This window comes from Juglans microcarpa x Juglans regia, chromosome 4S (genome assembly GCF_004785595.1).
Source record: "Juglans microcarpa x Juglans regia isolate MS1-56 chromosome 4S, Jm3101_v1.0, whole genome shotgun sequence".
NCBI classification, from domain to species: Eukaryota; Viridiplantae; Streptophyta; class Magnoliopsida; order Fagales; family Juglandaceae; genus Juglans; species Juglans microcarpa x Juglans regia.
The window spans coordinates 26,984,823-27,000,024 of record NC_054601.1 but is presented as its reverse complement, the minus strand read 5'-3'; the positions used below and the strand labels follow the sequence as shown (position 1 = coordinate 27,000,024).

At 35.4% G+C, this 15,202-nt stretch overlaps 1 protein-coding gene across 6 annotated transcripts in view; it reads left to right on the top strand.

Moving 5' to 3' along the window:
- The first annotated feature begins 2,382 nt into the window (after positions 1-2,382).
- LOC121262605 (WD repeat-containing protein 48-like) overlaps positions 2,383-15,202 on the top strand; it is a 30,743-nt gene continuing 17,923 nt past the window's right edge. For 3 of the 6 annotated variants that reach the window (XR_005940143.1, XM_041165140.1, XM_041165141.1), the window contains exons 1-15: positions 2,388-5,346; positions 6,856-7,014; positions 7,515-7,580; positions 7,693-7,782; positions 7,969-8,274; positions 8,447-8,544; positions 8,762-8,797; positions 8,930-9,050; positions 9,179-9,415; positions 9,853-9,948; positions 10,275-10,340; positions 10,538-10,576; positions 10,668-10,802; positions 13,748-14,109; positions 14,707-14,800. Coding sequence is in view for 5 of the 6 variants with exons in the window: in XM_041165140.1 (XP_041021074.1) it covers positions 5,248-5,346; positions 6,856-7,014; positions 7,515-7,580; positions 7,693-7,782; positions 7,969-8,274; positions 8,447-8,544; positions 8,762-8,797; positions 8,930-9,050; positions 9,179-9,415; positions 9,853-9,948; positions 10,275-10,340; positions 10,538-10,576; positions 10,668-10,802; positions 13,748-14,109; positions 14,707-14,800 (2,004 nt within the window). In the remaining variant the exon portion in view is untranslated. Of the gene's footprint in view, positions 5,347-6,855; positions 7,015-7,514; positions 7,581-7,692; positions 7,783-7,968; positions 8,275-8,446; positions 8,545-8,761; positions 8,798-8,929; positions 9,051-9,178; positions 9,416-9,852; positions 9,949-10,274; positions 10,341-10,537; positions 10,577-10,667; positions 10,803-13,747; positions 14,110-14,706; positions 14,801-15,202 lie in introns of all 6 variants that reach the window. The other 3 variants (XM_041165145.1, XM_041165142.1, XM_041165144.1) reach the window with 3 other exon arrangements.

Genomic DNA, 15,202 nt, shown 5'->3' with positions numbered 1-15,202 from the left:
CAAAATTTAGACTTGACAATGACCATTGCCAATGCTTTTATGTGCCAACTATGATCACCAAAATAAGCAAATAATCATACCCACACAATATATTTTACAATATATATTATAAAATGAGAGTATTTTTATAAAATATTAATATTTTTTTTAAAATATTTTACAACCCATCATTTAAAAATATTATTATATAAAATATTGTGAAAAGTGATGTGTTTATTATTTTTCAAATAAGATAGAACAGACCCCATTATTTGGTTTTTAACCACTTTTAATTGTCTTCTCAAATTTTGTATATTTCTTAATATTTTATTTTCTTGTTTAATACTTTACTTCAATATTTTACTATCAAGGATTCTATTTTATTGCTCATCATTGACATACATGCTTATATTAATCACATAAATTTTGGTTTAGTAAGGTTTAGGTCCTAATGTTAAGTATGACCTCATTTTCCACTACTTTGGACTTGATCTCTTATACGAGATGAGCAATATTTAATATTTTTAAATAATATTTAATGCTCAATAAATATTACAGAATTTACTTTAAGTATTTATAATAGTTCGGCCCTAAACTTTAGAACTAAGAAAAAAAACTCAAGAGATAATAATTTGATTATCTTCATCACTTGCATCTCCCATAATTATGGTATCACTTTATTGATCTTATAATCAATATTAGATTCTTGTTCTTATTATTAATGTTATTATAGTAATTTTTCAGTTGTTGAATATGGATGTTGGCTAATAAAGCTCTACAAATCAGCTTCATTGAAAAGAGTTTTACACTAACAAGGAAGGCCTTTCAAAATCTTATACCAATTGTACAAGTTAAGTGGTCGCATCAATGACTTTTAGAAATTTTCTTTGAAAAATAATATTCGTGAGTATCCATGGATTTATTTTTCTATGTGTTATGGATGTGTTTCACTGTCACCGTCTCACGATCACTTGTAACCATAGAGTAAGATGGCTTGGGGGATTCGAGAGAACGCTTCTGATGTCTATGTCAGTGATCGAATAAACTCTTTAATACTAATGAATCAAAAGCATTTTACATACCTGAATTTTTCTCTTATATAGAACATTTAAATCGTTTTATTATTAAGTGATAGCGGACACATTCGTTATTTTAAATTCAAATTTAGAGATGAGGGGTTCATCTCGTAATAAATTTTGATCTCATGTCACTGTTAAATAGTTATCTATTCGGTATTGGTAATTGGTTGGATCCTCTTAACAGGTTTTCCATGTGGGATTAATCGGTTAGAATATCCTCTCCACTATGAATGATTTGGATAATTGTAAAAAGAAAACCTAACAAATGAAAACGTTTACATAAATGAAACAAAATTACAGGTGAATGAGTTTCACGTGAGCATGTGAATTTGAACACACAAATGTTTGTGCAAAGATGTAGTTAATGCTAGTTTGGTAAATTTTGGAGTTTAGCTATAGAATAAGTAATAAGTGGTTGATTTTATTTCATTAAAATTCATCACTCACGATGGACTTGTTTACCTCAACAAGTACTTCATATATAAAGCTATAGTTGAGTGCCACCAAATTGATTTTTTTTTTGTTTTATTTTAATAGTGAGACGAGATAAAATTAGATAATTTTAAATGAAAATTAAAAGTTAAATAAAATATTGTTAGAATATTATTTTTTTATATTATTATTATTTTAAAATTTGAAAAAGTTGAATTGTTTATTATATTTTGTGTGAGAATTTAAAAAAGTTATAATGATGCAATGAGATGAAACTATTTCTGTATCCAATCGAGGCCTAAATATTTTACCTCTTATTTATCTGTATACTTTTTTTATTCCTCATTTTCAAATTATAATTAAAATTCCTCAAATTATAGAAAAATTAATGGATTATAATTATTTAAAGCTACATCTGTTAATTTACATGTTTAATTTGTCATCTCCAATTATATTAGTTGGCTGAATTATACAATTTATATGATTGAAAATAATAAAATATAAATAATATAAATTGCTGGAGAAAAAAAAACACAGATTGAGGGAATATTTACAAATGCTTAAAAAGGTGGGGCACAACTGCGAAACTCACTACCTTTTACCCCTCAAAAAACCCAACCACAGTCGCACCACACTCGAAACCGAATGCACACGAATGGGGACAGTTTCGTAATTCGAAATCCTCGTCATTGATTGCATGCCGTCCTCTACGTTCTCGAATCCGGTCCCACCAAACAAAGGGACGGCCAGCGAAGCGAGTGCCGGAAGAGTACCCCACACCATCGAGTACAGCTGTTGCTCTCTTCTCATAAAGTCTATCTGCTTATACAAAATGACCATTAGGCCCTCTATCAAAACCCAAAAAAACCGAGTCAAAAGACTTTTGCCGCACACAATACAATCGAAACCCACACAGCCATTTTCACTACCCTCCCTCCCTCTCTGTCTCTGTCTCTCCCCCTCTTTCTCTCTCTCTAAAATTGGAACTTAGACAGTGGAAGACGAAAACAAACTTACGAAGCTTCAATCGAATCGCTGATTCAAGGTGACGGTTTCTGTGTGTGTTTTAATAGAATTCAAATTTTATAATTTTAGTTACTTTTTTTTTTTGTTTTCTAGATTATTTATTTTTCTTCTTCAGTTTTGTATATACGTGTGCCTATTATTTTGATTTTAGAATCAGTTGAGTAGTTCGCTATTCGTTGAAGCCCTAAATTAGACGATCTGATTGCGTATTTGGGCGAGGATCAGTGGGATTTTTTTGGGGGCTCTTGGGTGGATGATAAGTGACTGGCGTATTAAATTCTTACACTGGGTTTAGTTTCTTTTTTTTTTTTTTTTGTTTTCCGAGGGAGATTATGTGATTTTTGGGGAATTGAGAGTTTTAGGTTGAAATGATTTGATGGGAACATGAGATAATTTGATATAAGCAGCTTTGGCTTTGTGGTAGCTGAGAGAAAATGTGTGGAGGATGGGATTGGAATTTGTGTTTGTAATCTCCTGCTTTTTTCTGGCCGTAGGAAATGCAGGGAATGGAGTAAGTTGAGATAGGCAAGGTAGAAGATATAATTTCAGCCGAAATTAGCCTAATACGGTTCATGTATAACAAATTATTGGTGTTATGGAAACTGTGGAGCATTTGTTTTACTTTGGGCTGTTAATATTATATGCACATAATAATTATTAAACTTCTTTCACTTAAAATTATCACCTGCGTGACTCATGCTTGGTTATGCATCTATGGAGCTGGAGTTGGGAAAATAGGTGCTATTGTAATATTGGAGCTTTTTGCTTTATAAGGTCTATTTTTTCCGGTATATCCATATATAAATTATCATGATTAAGTCTGTTTCCCTGGCTCTGTTTCCCTGGCAAGTCTTATCAGCATCAAACTCGTGATGACTTCTCTTGGTTGTGTGTGTATTCTTATTATTGGATTAAGTTGGATGGTTGATGCTGCTGTAGGACCATTTTATTTGGTTTTATGAATTGGTACTTGAATTCAAAGTTGCTTTTTTTTTGGGGGGAGGAGGGTGATTGGTTGATGAGTTAAGAGGTAAATTAGACCAAGGAGTTGCCAGGAGGAAGTTCTAAGATTGGTGAGGCTGTCAAATCTATCGCATGCAGTAGATAGAACCTTCTCATATGGTTATTTTTTACCACATACTGCAATCAACCTGATAAATGTCACCGCACAATAATTAAGTCAGGTTTCAGCGCTTGAGTAGTTTATAGGATTTTGTCAAAAATATTGCATGTTTGCAAAAATACATATATTATATTATACATGCTGTTAACTCTTCCTGCTCGTCTTTTTTCTTTCTCATTCTCATAAGATTGCACTTTTATTAGACTGTTTGTAGCGAGTTCTATTCGTTTTTTTTTAAGATTATTTTTTTCTTTTTGAAGAATGATCTTTAAGCAGAAAGAGATTGTTCCTTAGTTTCATTTTTAGGTAAAACGTAAATTATATTTAGGATATAAATGAAGAAAATTATTGTGCAAATCTTTGTTAATGTGTGACAAGTGACGCTTCAACTGGGGACTATTTCATACATGCATTTGTTGCAAATATTTGGAAAACTGGTCCCTAGGCATGCATCCTAGCGATTAAATGGTAGACTTGGGATGAGCTATAGATTGAGACATCCTGAATTTGATTGTACACTAAGAGTACACTAAGAGTTCCCTTGGATTGCCTAATACGTATTTCTGGCTGGTGAGATTGTAATGGCCCAGGGAGTGAAGGATCCCCTTGGAGTCATTGTAAAGAGTAACTAATTCTCCCATTCGGGCAATGAGGGATCCTATTCAACACCTTGTATACATAATCTGGAAAATTACAATCTCCACCATTAAAATCCCTGGCATTCTCTATAGGCCATTCTGTTATGGGTGATATGGCTGAATGCGCACACTTTTGGTTGGGATTAGCTTTGATACCATTTCTACCGACCCAGGGAAAGCACTAAGCACATATGTGCTACAATCCTAAAAAGAAAAGTCAAGGCTGCAATTGATGCCCTTTAGAAGCATTATAAAGAACGGGAACTTTTTTCCTCGCAAGCAATGTGGTATCCCATTCATCTATACTTCGTTTGGGTATTACAAGGATCATGATCCATAGTTTATTCTTTAGGGTTGGCCTGAAGGACCTTGCCTTGGTGAAGTTTCTTGTCATCAGAAAAAGATTTAAAAAATTGTTCACGTGCCCTTAATTTCTTTACAATCTTGCAAGGAATATATTTCTGGTGAGAAGCAATAAAAAAAATTCCAGGTCTGTGTGCTTCTCAAATGCCTGGATTGTATCGAGGGTTTTGTTCCTAGACATGCAACCTAGGTGAGCTTTCTTGCTTGGATTTTTAACTCCATTAGGAGTCCCAAAAGGGAAAAAAAAAAAAAATTTTCATTCGAGGTTGGGTTTAGAAGAAAGGACATGACGATCCTTCTGCTGCCTTTGTAGGTATTGTATTCTCATGATCAGTAAAATTCTGGTTTTAGATGTTTGAATGGGAAATTGGGACACTGTTGAATTTTGGATTATTGGTTGTATTCTTCTCACAAATCTTGAAAAGCTATTAGCTGTTTTGCACAGTTCATCAGCATAATTATTAAACCATCGAGTCTTAGATGAAAAGCTGAAAAACTTTAGGAGCTTATGGTATTGTTCTAAGTACCAGAATGCCAATTGTGGTATTATTTGTATGTTTTACTATCTCTGACTAATTTGTTTATATATGTTCCAGTTGTTTTTGAAATGCACCGTGTGGGTAGTGCGGGGAACACAAGCAATTCTAGTCGCCCTCGCAAAGAGAAGAGGCTAACATATGTGTTAAATGACGCAGATGACACAAAGGTGAATTCTTTTTAGTAAACTCCAAATCTCAAGTATTTATTTCTCTCGCCAGGTGCAACCTAGTACAGACATCAAGAGAACACAAACTTTTGACTGACGACTGTTTAAGGCCTCGTTTGTTTTCACAACTTCTCTCAACTTATCTCATCTCATCTCATCTCATATAATCATTACAACTTTCTCAAATTCTCACACAAAATAAAATAAAAAATTCAACTTTTTCAAATTCTAAAACAAAAATAATATTAAAAAAATATATTCTAACAATATTTTATTCAACTTTTAACTTTAATCTCATTTCATCTTATCTCATTTGCAAAAACAAATGATTCTAACTAGAGAAATGTTAATGAATTTTCTTTTATTCCCATTTGTAAGATGTTGGGATGGAAGCATAAAATCCTTCCTCGGGAAAAATAACATACCAATTTTAAGGTGATGCTTGGCTACAGACCCCCTTCGAAGTAAGAGGGGATTTTAACAGTCAAAGATGTTTTTATTTCCAAACATATTACATGTACAATATAAAAACTTCTCAACACTTTCAAATCACCAAGAATTCAAAAACCCAGGTGCCAAACAATATCTTTTTGAGTAATGCTAGATACAATAGTAGGCTGTGCAAACCTCGTGCAGTCCATTTGAAAAAAAACTGGCCCATTATGAAAAAGTGTGTTTTCTCATGTGGGTCCATGTGTGCCCCACATTTTTTTTTGAAAGGGACTGCATGGGGCTTCAACACTCTAGAACTGTACAAGTCATTTTGCTATTCTTTTTAATTGTTTTATTATTAAAGTTAAAAAAACAGTGGTAACCCCGTGGTGACTGGCCTGGCCAGGCCAAGAGGGGTGGCTAGATCAGGCCAACTCGTGGTGGCTAGGTTTTGGCCACCAGCAAGCGGCCTAGATTGGGCTGCCTGCGATGGCTCCCCCGGTCACTGATGGCTACTTGAGGTTCCCTTTGGGCCCCCCTGTGGTGGCAAGAGACTTTTACCGCCAAGGTTGGCCCAATCCGAGTCGCTGATGGTGGCCAGAGATTTTTGCCACCAAGGGTCCCATTTTGGCCTTCTGGTAGTGGCTAGGCTGGCCATCCCATGGTGGTAGCCACATGGGGTGCTTGTTAATTTTTGAATAAAAAATAAAAACTGACTTTATTTATTAAAAAATTTACTTTCAAATATGTTCTCAATGGGTCCCACCACATCTATAAAACTTATTGAAACCTCATCTCAAAAAGTTTTCACAACCTCACAAACAATTTTATACTATTCATGAAATTCCTAACAACCAAACATCACCTAAGTGTCTTCTCGGACCACTTAGTTGTGAAAGTGTCAGACCAGTAACTCATGAATCCCTCCATACATTAGGAGTTCATCCATCCCCTTCTCCCTGTGTGAAAATGTATTATTTTTCTGAACCTGCGGAGGGTAGGGTGATAAACTTACTACTGTCAATTGGGTTATAAGTTCTAATGTTACTGCATTTTGCAATGTTCCTCTATCTGCAGCATTCTGCAGGTGTGAATTGTCTGGCTGTACTCAAGTCATTGGGAGCTGATGGGTGTGATTACCTCTTCACTGGGAGTCGTGATGGCACACTTAAAAGATGGGCTTTGATGGAAGACGCAGCTACCTGCTCTACTACTTTTGAGTCTCATGTGGACTGGGTACTGTTTGCCTATCACCTATCCTTTTCCCTTCTTATATGCTCACTTACATATAAAGAGTTACTTCAAGAGATTTTTGATGCTTCAATTATGCAGTTTTTATTTGGTAATTTTACAACTTCAGGTATTCTTTTAAGCTTATTATTATGTTGAGGTTGAAGAGGAGCTGGTTTAATTTATTTTTCTCCAGGCAAATTCCAGCTCCATACTGATGGTTAGGCCCGAATGGCCATGACATAATCCAGGGAACAAAATAAAGACTAAAGAGTATTGGACACATGAATGTCATATGTTTTAAACCTCTTATGGCTCTAGATTAGTTCATTCAGTTATACCAGTGTGGGAAAAGGAAAAGAGTGTGAGACAGTAGACATCATTCCATGTTCAAGTTTTGATCTTTCTTGCTTTTCATTCTTAGTTATTAGCTTGTGATCCTGCTTTTACTGTGTTGCATATATAATTCACAATTGAATATATGGGCAATGTCTCTCGTAGTGCAGGTTAATGATGCTGTTCTTGCAGGTGATAATACGCTTGTTTCCTGCTCCTCAGACACCACCCTTAAGGTTGGTTAACTTTGATCATTGCTGTTAGTTTTATAGTTTCTGCATTATCTTTGTCTGTTATTTTGATGACTGAAAGGGTGATTAGTGATTGATAATTGTTATTAAATACCAGACATGGAACTGTTTGACTGATGGAACATGCACAAGGACTCTCCGTCAACATTCTGACTATGTCACTTGTCTTGCTGCTGCTGAAAAAAATGTAATTTCTTTGTCAAACTTTCTGTGGACCTTATAAACTGTTGGATGAAAGGTTCCTGCTGGTGCATCCTGCTACATAACTTTCAAAATCAGTGATTCAGTATGACTTCACAAATTTTGCTTCAGGCATGGTAATATACTCTATAAATGTCATTTTCTGATCCTTTTATAGTGTCATGCATTTTAGAGCAATATTGTTGCCTCTGGTGGACTTGGAGGGGAGGTTTTTGTATGGGATCTTGAGTCTGCACTTGTTCCACTCTCAAAGTCTGGTGATGCAATGGAAGAGGATTCTCCAAATGGCATCAGTGGTTCAGGGAATTCACTACCGATTACTAGTTTACACACTATAAGTTCGAGCAACAGCATTTCTACACATACAAATCAGTCCAATGGATATGTTCCAATTGCTGCCAAAGGCCATAAGGAGTCAGTTTATGCATTGGCGATGAGTGATAGTGGAACACTTCTTGTCTCTGGTGGAACAGAGAAGGTATATTCTGATATTAAAGAAATTTATATACTTGAAATCTGACTTTATTATGTTTTTGAATTAGCTATGAAATTATTGCTGGTGGTTGTATGTGCGCTTATGTTGAATTGAATCTCTTAACTTTTACCATAATCTAAACGTGTGGTGTCTCTTGTTTATTATCTTTTTCTAGGTTGTTCGTGTTTGGGATCCAAGAACTGGTTCAAAGACTATGAAGCTACGAGGTCATACTGATAATATTAGGACTTTGCTTCTGGATTCCACTGGCAGGTATGTTTGAAGGGGCATGCAGTGTTTTCTTTTCATGGGGGGTCCCACTTTTTCCAGAAGGTCTGCGCGGGGCTTGCACACCCCAGGCCTGTATCTAGCATCACTCTTATCTTATACTTCCTTATTGTATGTTTGATCTTTACTGAATGGGTGTAAACTATATTGTGTTATTTGTCTTGCAAGTTTTTGATGGTTCTGGTAAATGTCATTATTGCAGACTTTGCTTATCAGGATCTTCTGATTCTATGATCAGGTACATATCTCACACCTATCTTCTTACTGTAAAATAATCATGCATCATAAGTATACATACAAGCACTTATGTGTATAAGAGTGTCACCATGTTCTTTGGTGGTTAACTAATTATTTGAGCTCTCATATATAGACTCTGGGATCTTGGTCAGCAGCGCTGCGTGCACTCCTATGCTGTACATACAGATTCTGTTTGGGCACTTGCCAGCACTCCAACATTTAGTCATGTTTATAGTGGTGGGAGAGACCTTTCTGTGAGTAAAGTTTTCTTGTAAACTAACTGATGCAAATTCTCTTGCATTGTCTTCCTTTTGTTAAATGTCTTATCCTATTTAGCTTTGGTGCTCATCTTTTTTATGCCCAATTCTGTTTGTATATTCAGTTATATTTGACAGACTTGGCAACAAGAGAGAGTCTTTTGCTCTGCACAGGGGAACACCCCATTCTGCAATTGGCTTTACAAGATGATAATATATGGGTTGCAACATCAGATTCTTCCATCAATAGATGGCCTGCTGAAGGACGTAACCCTCAGAAGGTCTTTCAAAGAGGTGGTTCTTTCTTGGCTGGAAACTTATCCTTTTCTCGGGCAAGGGTTTCCTTAGAAGGATCTACTCCTGTGAGTAATACTTCTTCCGGTATCTTCCTAATCTGTATTGATTTATAGATGCTATTCCATGTCTCAGGTCATTGTTATTGAACCTTGGTATATCAGTATTCTGGAGCTCCATTTCATGTCCTTTTGTTTTCAGTATTTTACTGAATTTATCTCTTTTGGATATTTGCATCTTTGCAACTGATCTTTGTGTTCTCTAACTAAGGGCTCGTTTGGATAGCGAGATGAAATGAGATGAGATGAAATGGTTTAGATGAGTTGAATAAAATATTGTTAGAATATTATTTTTTAATATTATTATTGTTTTGGGATTTGAAAAAGTTGAATTGTTTATTATATTTTGTGTGGGAATTTGGGAAAGTTGTAATGATGAGATGAGATGGTTTCTGCATCCAAACAAGTCCTAGTGAAATGTTGGTTGTTTTGGCATTTTTGTGTAGGTTCCTGTTTACAAAGAACCAACACTTATCATTCCCGGAACTCCTGGAATAGTGCAGCATGAAATTTTGAATAATAGGAGGAATGTGTTGACTAAGGTAATCATGATGCCTCCATATTTTACCATGATAAAAATCATTTTGTTATTTTAGGCCTCGTTTGTTACGTAGTTCAGATGAGATGAGATAAGATGTTTTGTTGAAAGTTGAATAAAATATTGTTATAATATAATTTTTGTTTTGATATTTGAAAAAGTTGAATTGTTTATTATATTTTCTGTTGAAGTTTGGAAAAGTTGTAATGATTATATGAGATGAGATAGTTTGGTTGTGTAACCAAACCAGCCCTTAATCTTTAGTTTTGATGTCATTTGTGTTAGCTTCTTGCAATGAGACCTTGTAAAATTAATCTCTCTCATTAACAGGATACCTTTGGTTCAGTGAAGCTGTGGGAGATCAGCAGGGGCATTGTCATTGAGAATTATGGAAAGGTTTCATTTGTTCTTTTTCTATGTACTTGTGTATGATTAGAAAGATATTACTGTTGACATGCCACTAATACTTGATTGCACAAGGCCCTGTAATTGTACTAGTTACTGGTTGAAAATTATTTATATATTACTAATCAGTAAATTTCAATTTGGGTGAACATTGCAATCATTCATGCTTTTTATTGTTAATATTACAGGTGTCATTTGAGGAGAAAAAGGAAGAGCTATTTGAGATGGTATAATTTTTCTAATATAGCTAATATTAGAGTCCTTGTAGTTTTACTGTGACAATTCTGATTATTTTACTTGTAAATTTCATCACTTCAGGTAAGCATTCCCGCTTGGTTCACTGTGGATACCAGGCTTGGAAGTTTATCTATCCATTTGGACACCCCACAATGCTTTTCAGCCGAGATGTACTCAACTGACCTTAACATTATTGGGAAACCTGAGGATGATAAGGTATCTGCATTTAGAATCTCAGGTCTTCCTATTTTTTGGTTGGGATTATTATTATTATTATTATTATTATTTTGCATTGTTACTTTGGGTGAAGGCTATTGTATTGGAGGGGGTTAATTTAAATGATTTTTATGCTGTTTTTTCTAGCTGGTAGGCTATAGTTAGGTGTTTCTCTCTTGCATACTACCTGTGTACTTGGGCTTTGCAGGATTATGAGGATCGATAAATTTTCTTACTAGTAAAAAAAAAAAAAAAAAAATCCATGGTTTGTTGCCCCCTCCCCACTTTGTTTTTTTTCTTTTTCTTATCTGTTACTTTTTTCATGTTGGGTTGTGTGTTGGGGGGGGGGGTGGAAGGGGATATAACATGTTCATTGAGGCAATTCATGTATGAAAATATTTGTTATTTGTGGATAGGCTGAAAATTGCACCAAATGGCTCTGATCACAGGTCTATTTATGTGATAATTTTCCTTTATTTCTGTCTATTGTGAACGACTTTCTTATTCTAATCTGATGCATGTTATTATAGTGAAATGATTGTAATATTTTTCAACTCAATACCGATAAAAAAATTATTTTTTCAACTCAATAAAAATTATCTACTTATAAAAAAAAAAGTTGTGTACATATTTATTTTTTGGGTATTTTGAATCTTAGGTTTTTTTTTTTTTTTTTAATTGGTTTTGTTTCTTTTGGGAGGATGAAATTTGTTACCTATTTGCACAGCTCAAGGTGTGGCAGAGTGCATCCGTTGTCTTTTTCCTAGTTTGTGCATCTCATTAATGGCAATGCTGGTAGGGGTGAACAACTGACCACCCTTGTGGTCTGGGGCTCCAACTGTAGACCAAACCGAGGGGTCTTTGTTTGGTGGTGTTGATTGGACCACTCAAGGGGGTGGTGTCAACGTGCTCAGCATTGGTTAGCATTGGTAGTGATAATTTTTGTTGTTGTAGATTATAAAAATATGAGGATGAAAATCAAGCTAACCCTTTAAAAATTTTAGCTTTGAGTTCTGCTGGCATCAAGGGAGCTTCATGGCAGACCATTTACAGATCTCCAATGGTTTTCATAAGTAGGATGTTTATTTTAACATAGTGATAAATGGTTGAGAGATGGATACTCTTATTTCATGTCTTGAGAGGAAGTACACCACCCATTTATGTGCTGGTGATGAGGACAGGCTATGTTGGGTTACCTCCAAGTGAGGAGTGCTCAAAGTTAGATTGTGTAATTGTGATACCCCATATGATATGGATAAAAGTAGGTGGTGTATGGGATCCCACATTGCTTGGTAATGAGAAGTTCTTGCTTTTTTATAAGGTTTTAATGGGGCTCCAATTGTATCATTGACTAGTTCTTTTGGAGTATAGGCTATGTGGTTTGGGCCTTCTATTGGGCGTTACAGTAATAGAGCTTCATCGCCCCATGATAGATCCTCTTTCCTATGGAAGGGGAATAAGGCTTCATTATGTGTGGCTTTCTTTGTCTGGATGACAACATTGGGGTAGATGCTCATTTTGGACAACCTAAGGAAGCAGCATGTTTTTGTGATTGGCTGGTGCAGATCTGCAAAAAGTGGGGAAAATGGTGATTGTCTTTCTCGTCATTGCAAGATAGCCAGAGCCCCCAGAAGTTTATGGGATTCTATATCGATATGTTTGGGCTACATTGTAATGCTTCATTAGGTAGTGGATCTTTTGGCGTGTTAGAAAGGCCGGATGGTAATCTTCATATTGCTACTTTATAGAAAATGATCTCTTCATGTTTGTGCTAGGCTGGACTTATCCAAATTTGTTTTAGGTTGGGCCGAATATTTGAATGGGCTGGACCAATATGGGTCTACACCTGTCTTCAATTGGACTGTGAAACCCAAAGCACATTATTACTGGAATAGAGCAGAAGAGCGTCATCTGGGATATCGAAACACCAAGCACCAAAAACAAACAGGGGTCTTTGTCCATGAAATTGCCAGCTCAGACTTTTCTGATGACCACCATGACAAGTTTGGCAGAGTAAACAGATGATCAAAACCACACAATAATCCACCACAAACACCACTGACACCAAATCATCAAACCGCCATCGTGCATCTTTCACTACTTTAAACACCACAAATCACCACAACCAATTAGCTAAGTAATTTGTCTTTGTGTGAAAAAAACTCAAATCATAGCAGCCACACTTATGTTTCCTCTTGTCACATCAAAAACACTGATGACGATAACATAGATGTCAGCGATGACAAAATCACACAATGATGTTGATTGCAACACCATCTACCATCTAACACATGCGTTAAGCCCAAATCTCGTATTCCTCCATCCAAATCACACCTTTATACTAGGTTACTATGGTAAAATGACCAACTACCATTGTAACAAATGCTTCATAACAGATTATTCTAACCCCAACTGGAGGGAAAAGAAATGTTCGGAGCTTCAAGGATTGCAAGAAAGATGATGGAGGATCATTGGACCTTTTCTTTTCTCCTCAATTCTCTCCATCATTGGATGAATGTTCGTGTTTACATAGCTTTCTATTTTATAATTATCAACTTATTAAGAAGAAATTTGCTGTCATATATTTTGTGACTAGTGCTTCTCTTGAAAGAACCCTATAAACCTGGAAGATCAGAACATGACCTCAAAACTTTCAAAGTTCTTGTTTTTGGTCGTGCAATTGTGACACTGTGAATAAATTGCCAAGTGTTATGTTTCTCTGGTTTGCCAACACATTCTAGTTCTCTTCTACATATGCAAGATTTTAGACAATTTATCAACATCGTTTTGGTTGTATGACCATTAATAATAAGAAATTAAGAATGTTGTATTACAATCGACATCATTTTGTCATGCTTACAATAATCTGTTCTTCCAAGAAATTGGAAGCTGGTCCTTCTACAAGTTTTCTAGAAGCCTATGTTGCATTGCTTGTTATTTTGCAGGTTAATCTAGCCCGGGAAACCCTTAAAGGACTTTTGGCTCATTGGTTGGCTAAACAAAAGCAAAGATTTGGATCCCAGCCTTCAGCCAATGGGGATGTGTCATCTGGAAAGGATATTAGCCATAGAAGTCTTACCCATTCAAGAATCGAAGTTGATTTTAATGCCGAGAATGATGCAATGGTATATCCTCCATTTGAATTTTCAACTGTTTTCCCTCCTTCCATCATTACTCAGGGCTCTCATGGAGGTCCATGGAGAAAGAAGATTACTGATTTAGATGGAACTGAAGATGAGAAAGACTTTCCTTTCTGGTGTCTGGACTGTGTGCTAAATAATCGCCTACCTCCAAGAGAAAATACCAAGTAAACTTCTAACTTCCAATGCTTTCTTCTTTTTGTGTTTGATTGGTTGAGTTTCTATGTGCTAGTTGGAAGAAAAATTGCATATATGTAGCTGTGATTTTGTGGTTGATGTTGAGTGTTTGGATGCTGGTAGTGCTTTCTGCCGATTATTTTTCTTAATTGAACAAAATATCTGTGGCTTAAGTCAATATCAGTTAAGGACATGTTTTGGGTGTATCTGTTTGCTTATCTCCATGTTTTCTACATGAAGCACTTGACTCTAGCTCTTGTTTTACTAGAACCTAAAACTATTAAGAAATTATTATTCTTGCATATGCTTGAGAAATTGATAGAAGATTCACTGCCTTACTGCCGAATATTCTGCTGCTTGCCTCCTTGTGTATGCAATTTCTTCTTATTCATTGGTTCTGTTTTGGTATTTTTGTTGTTCTTGCTTTGCTGGATTTAAAAGAAAACAAAAAATGGTCTATGAATATTGTTTTAGTTTTTCCATGTAGAATCTCATTGTGCTCAAAGAGTGCAATGATTTTTTATCTTAAGATTTAATTGGCCCACTGAACATTTTTTTCCCTGAAAAAACTTTTATTGATTCTCCAGGTGCAGCTTTTATTTGCATCCATGTGAAGGTTCAGCTGTCCAGATCCTGACACAAGGGAAACTAAGCGCTCCTCGTATATTGAGGATTCAAAAAGTAAGTTTTTTGGTTTTCTTTTCAGCGAATATGTGAAATCTTTCAATTAGTTGTGTAATAAGTCAAATTTTTGTCTGAAGAGAATGATCTATTTGGATTTTGGATGAAGTTCCAAAACTACACGTAACTGCATATTATATTATATTTGTGTTGGAAAAGTAAAGATTCTTTCATGCATGTGGCAAACACACTGGGGGCTGCAAAAAATCTGAACTCTAATTATCAATCCAAGTATTTGTCGGAGACAGATATGACATGTGAACCAATTATATTTTATTTCTTTAACATACACTATGAAGGAAGAGCAAGAAATAGGGAATTCACTGGCATCATTTGCTGTGAATTATAATAGTTGCCCTACAGATATGACCTGTGAACCAATTATATTTTATTTCTTTAACA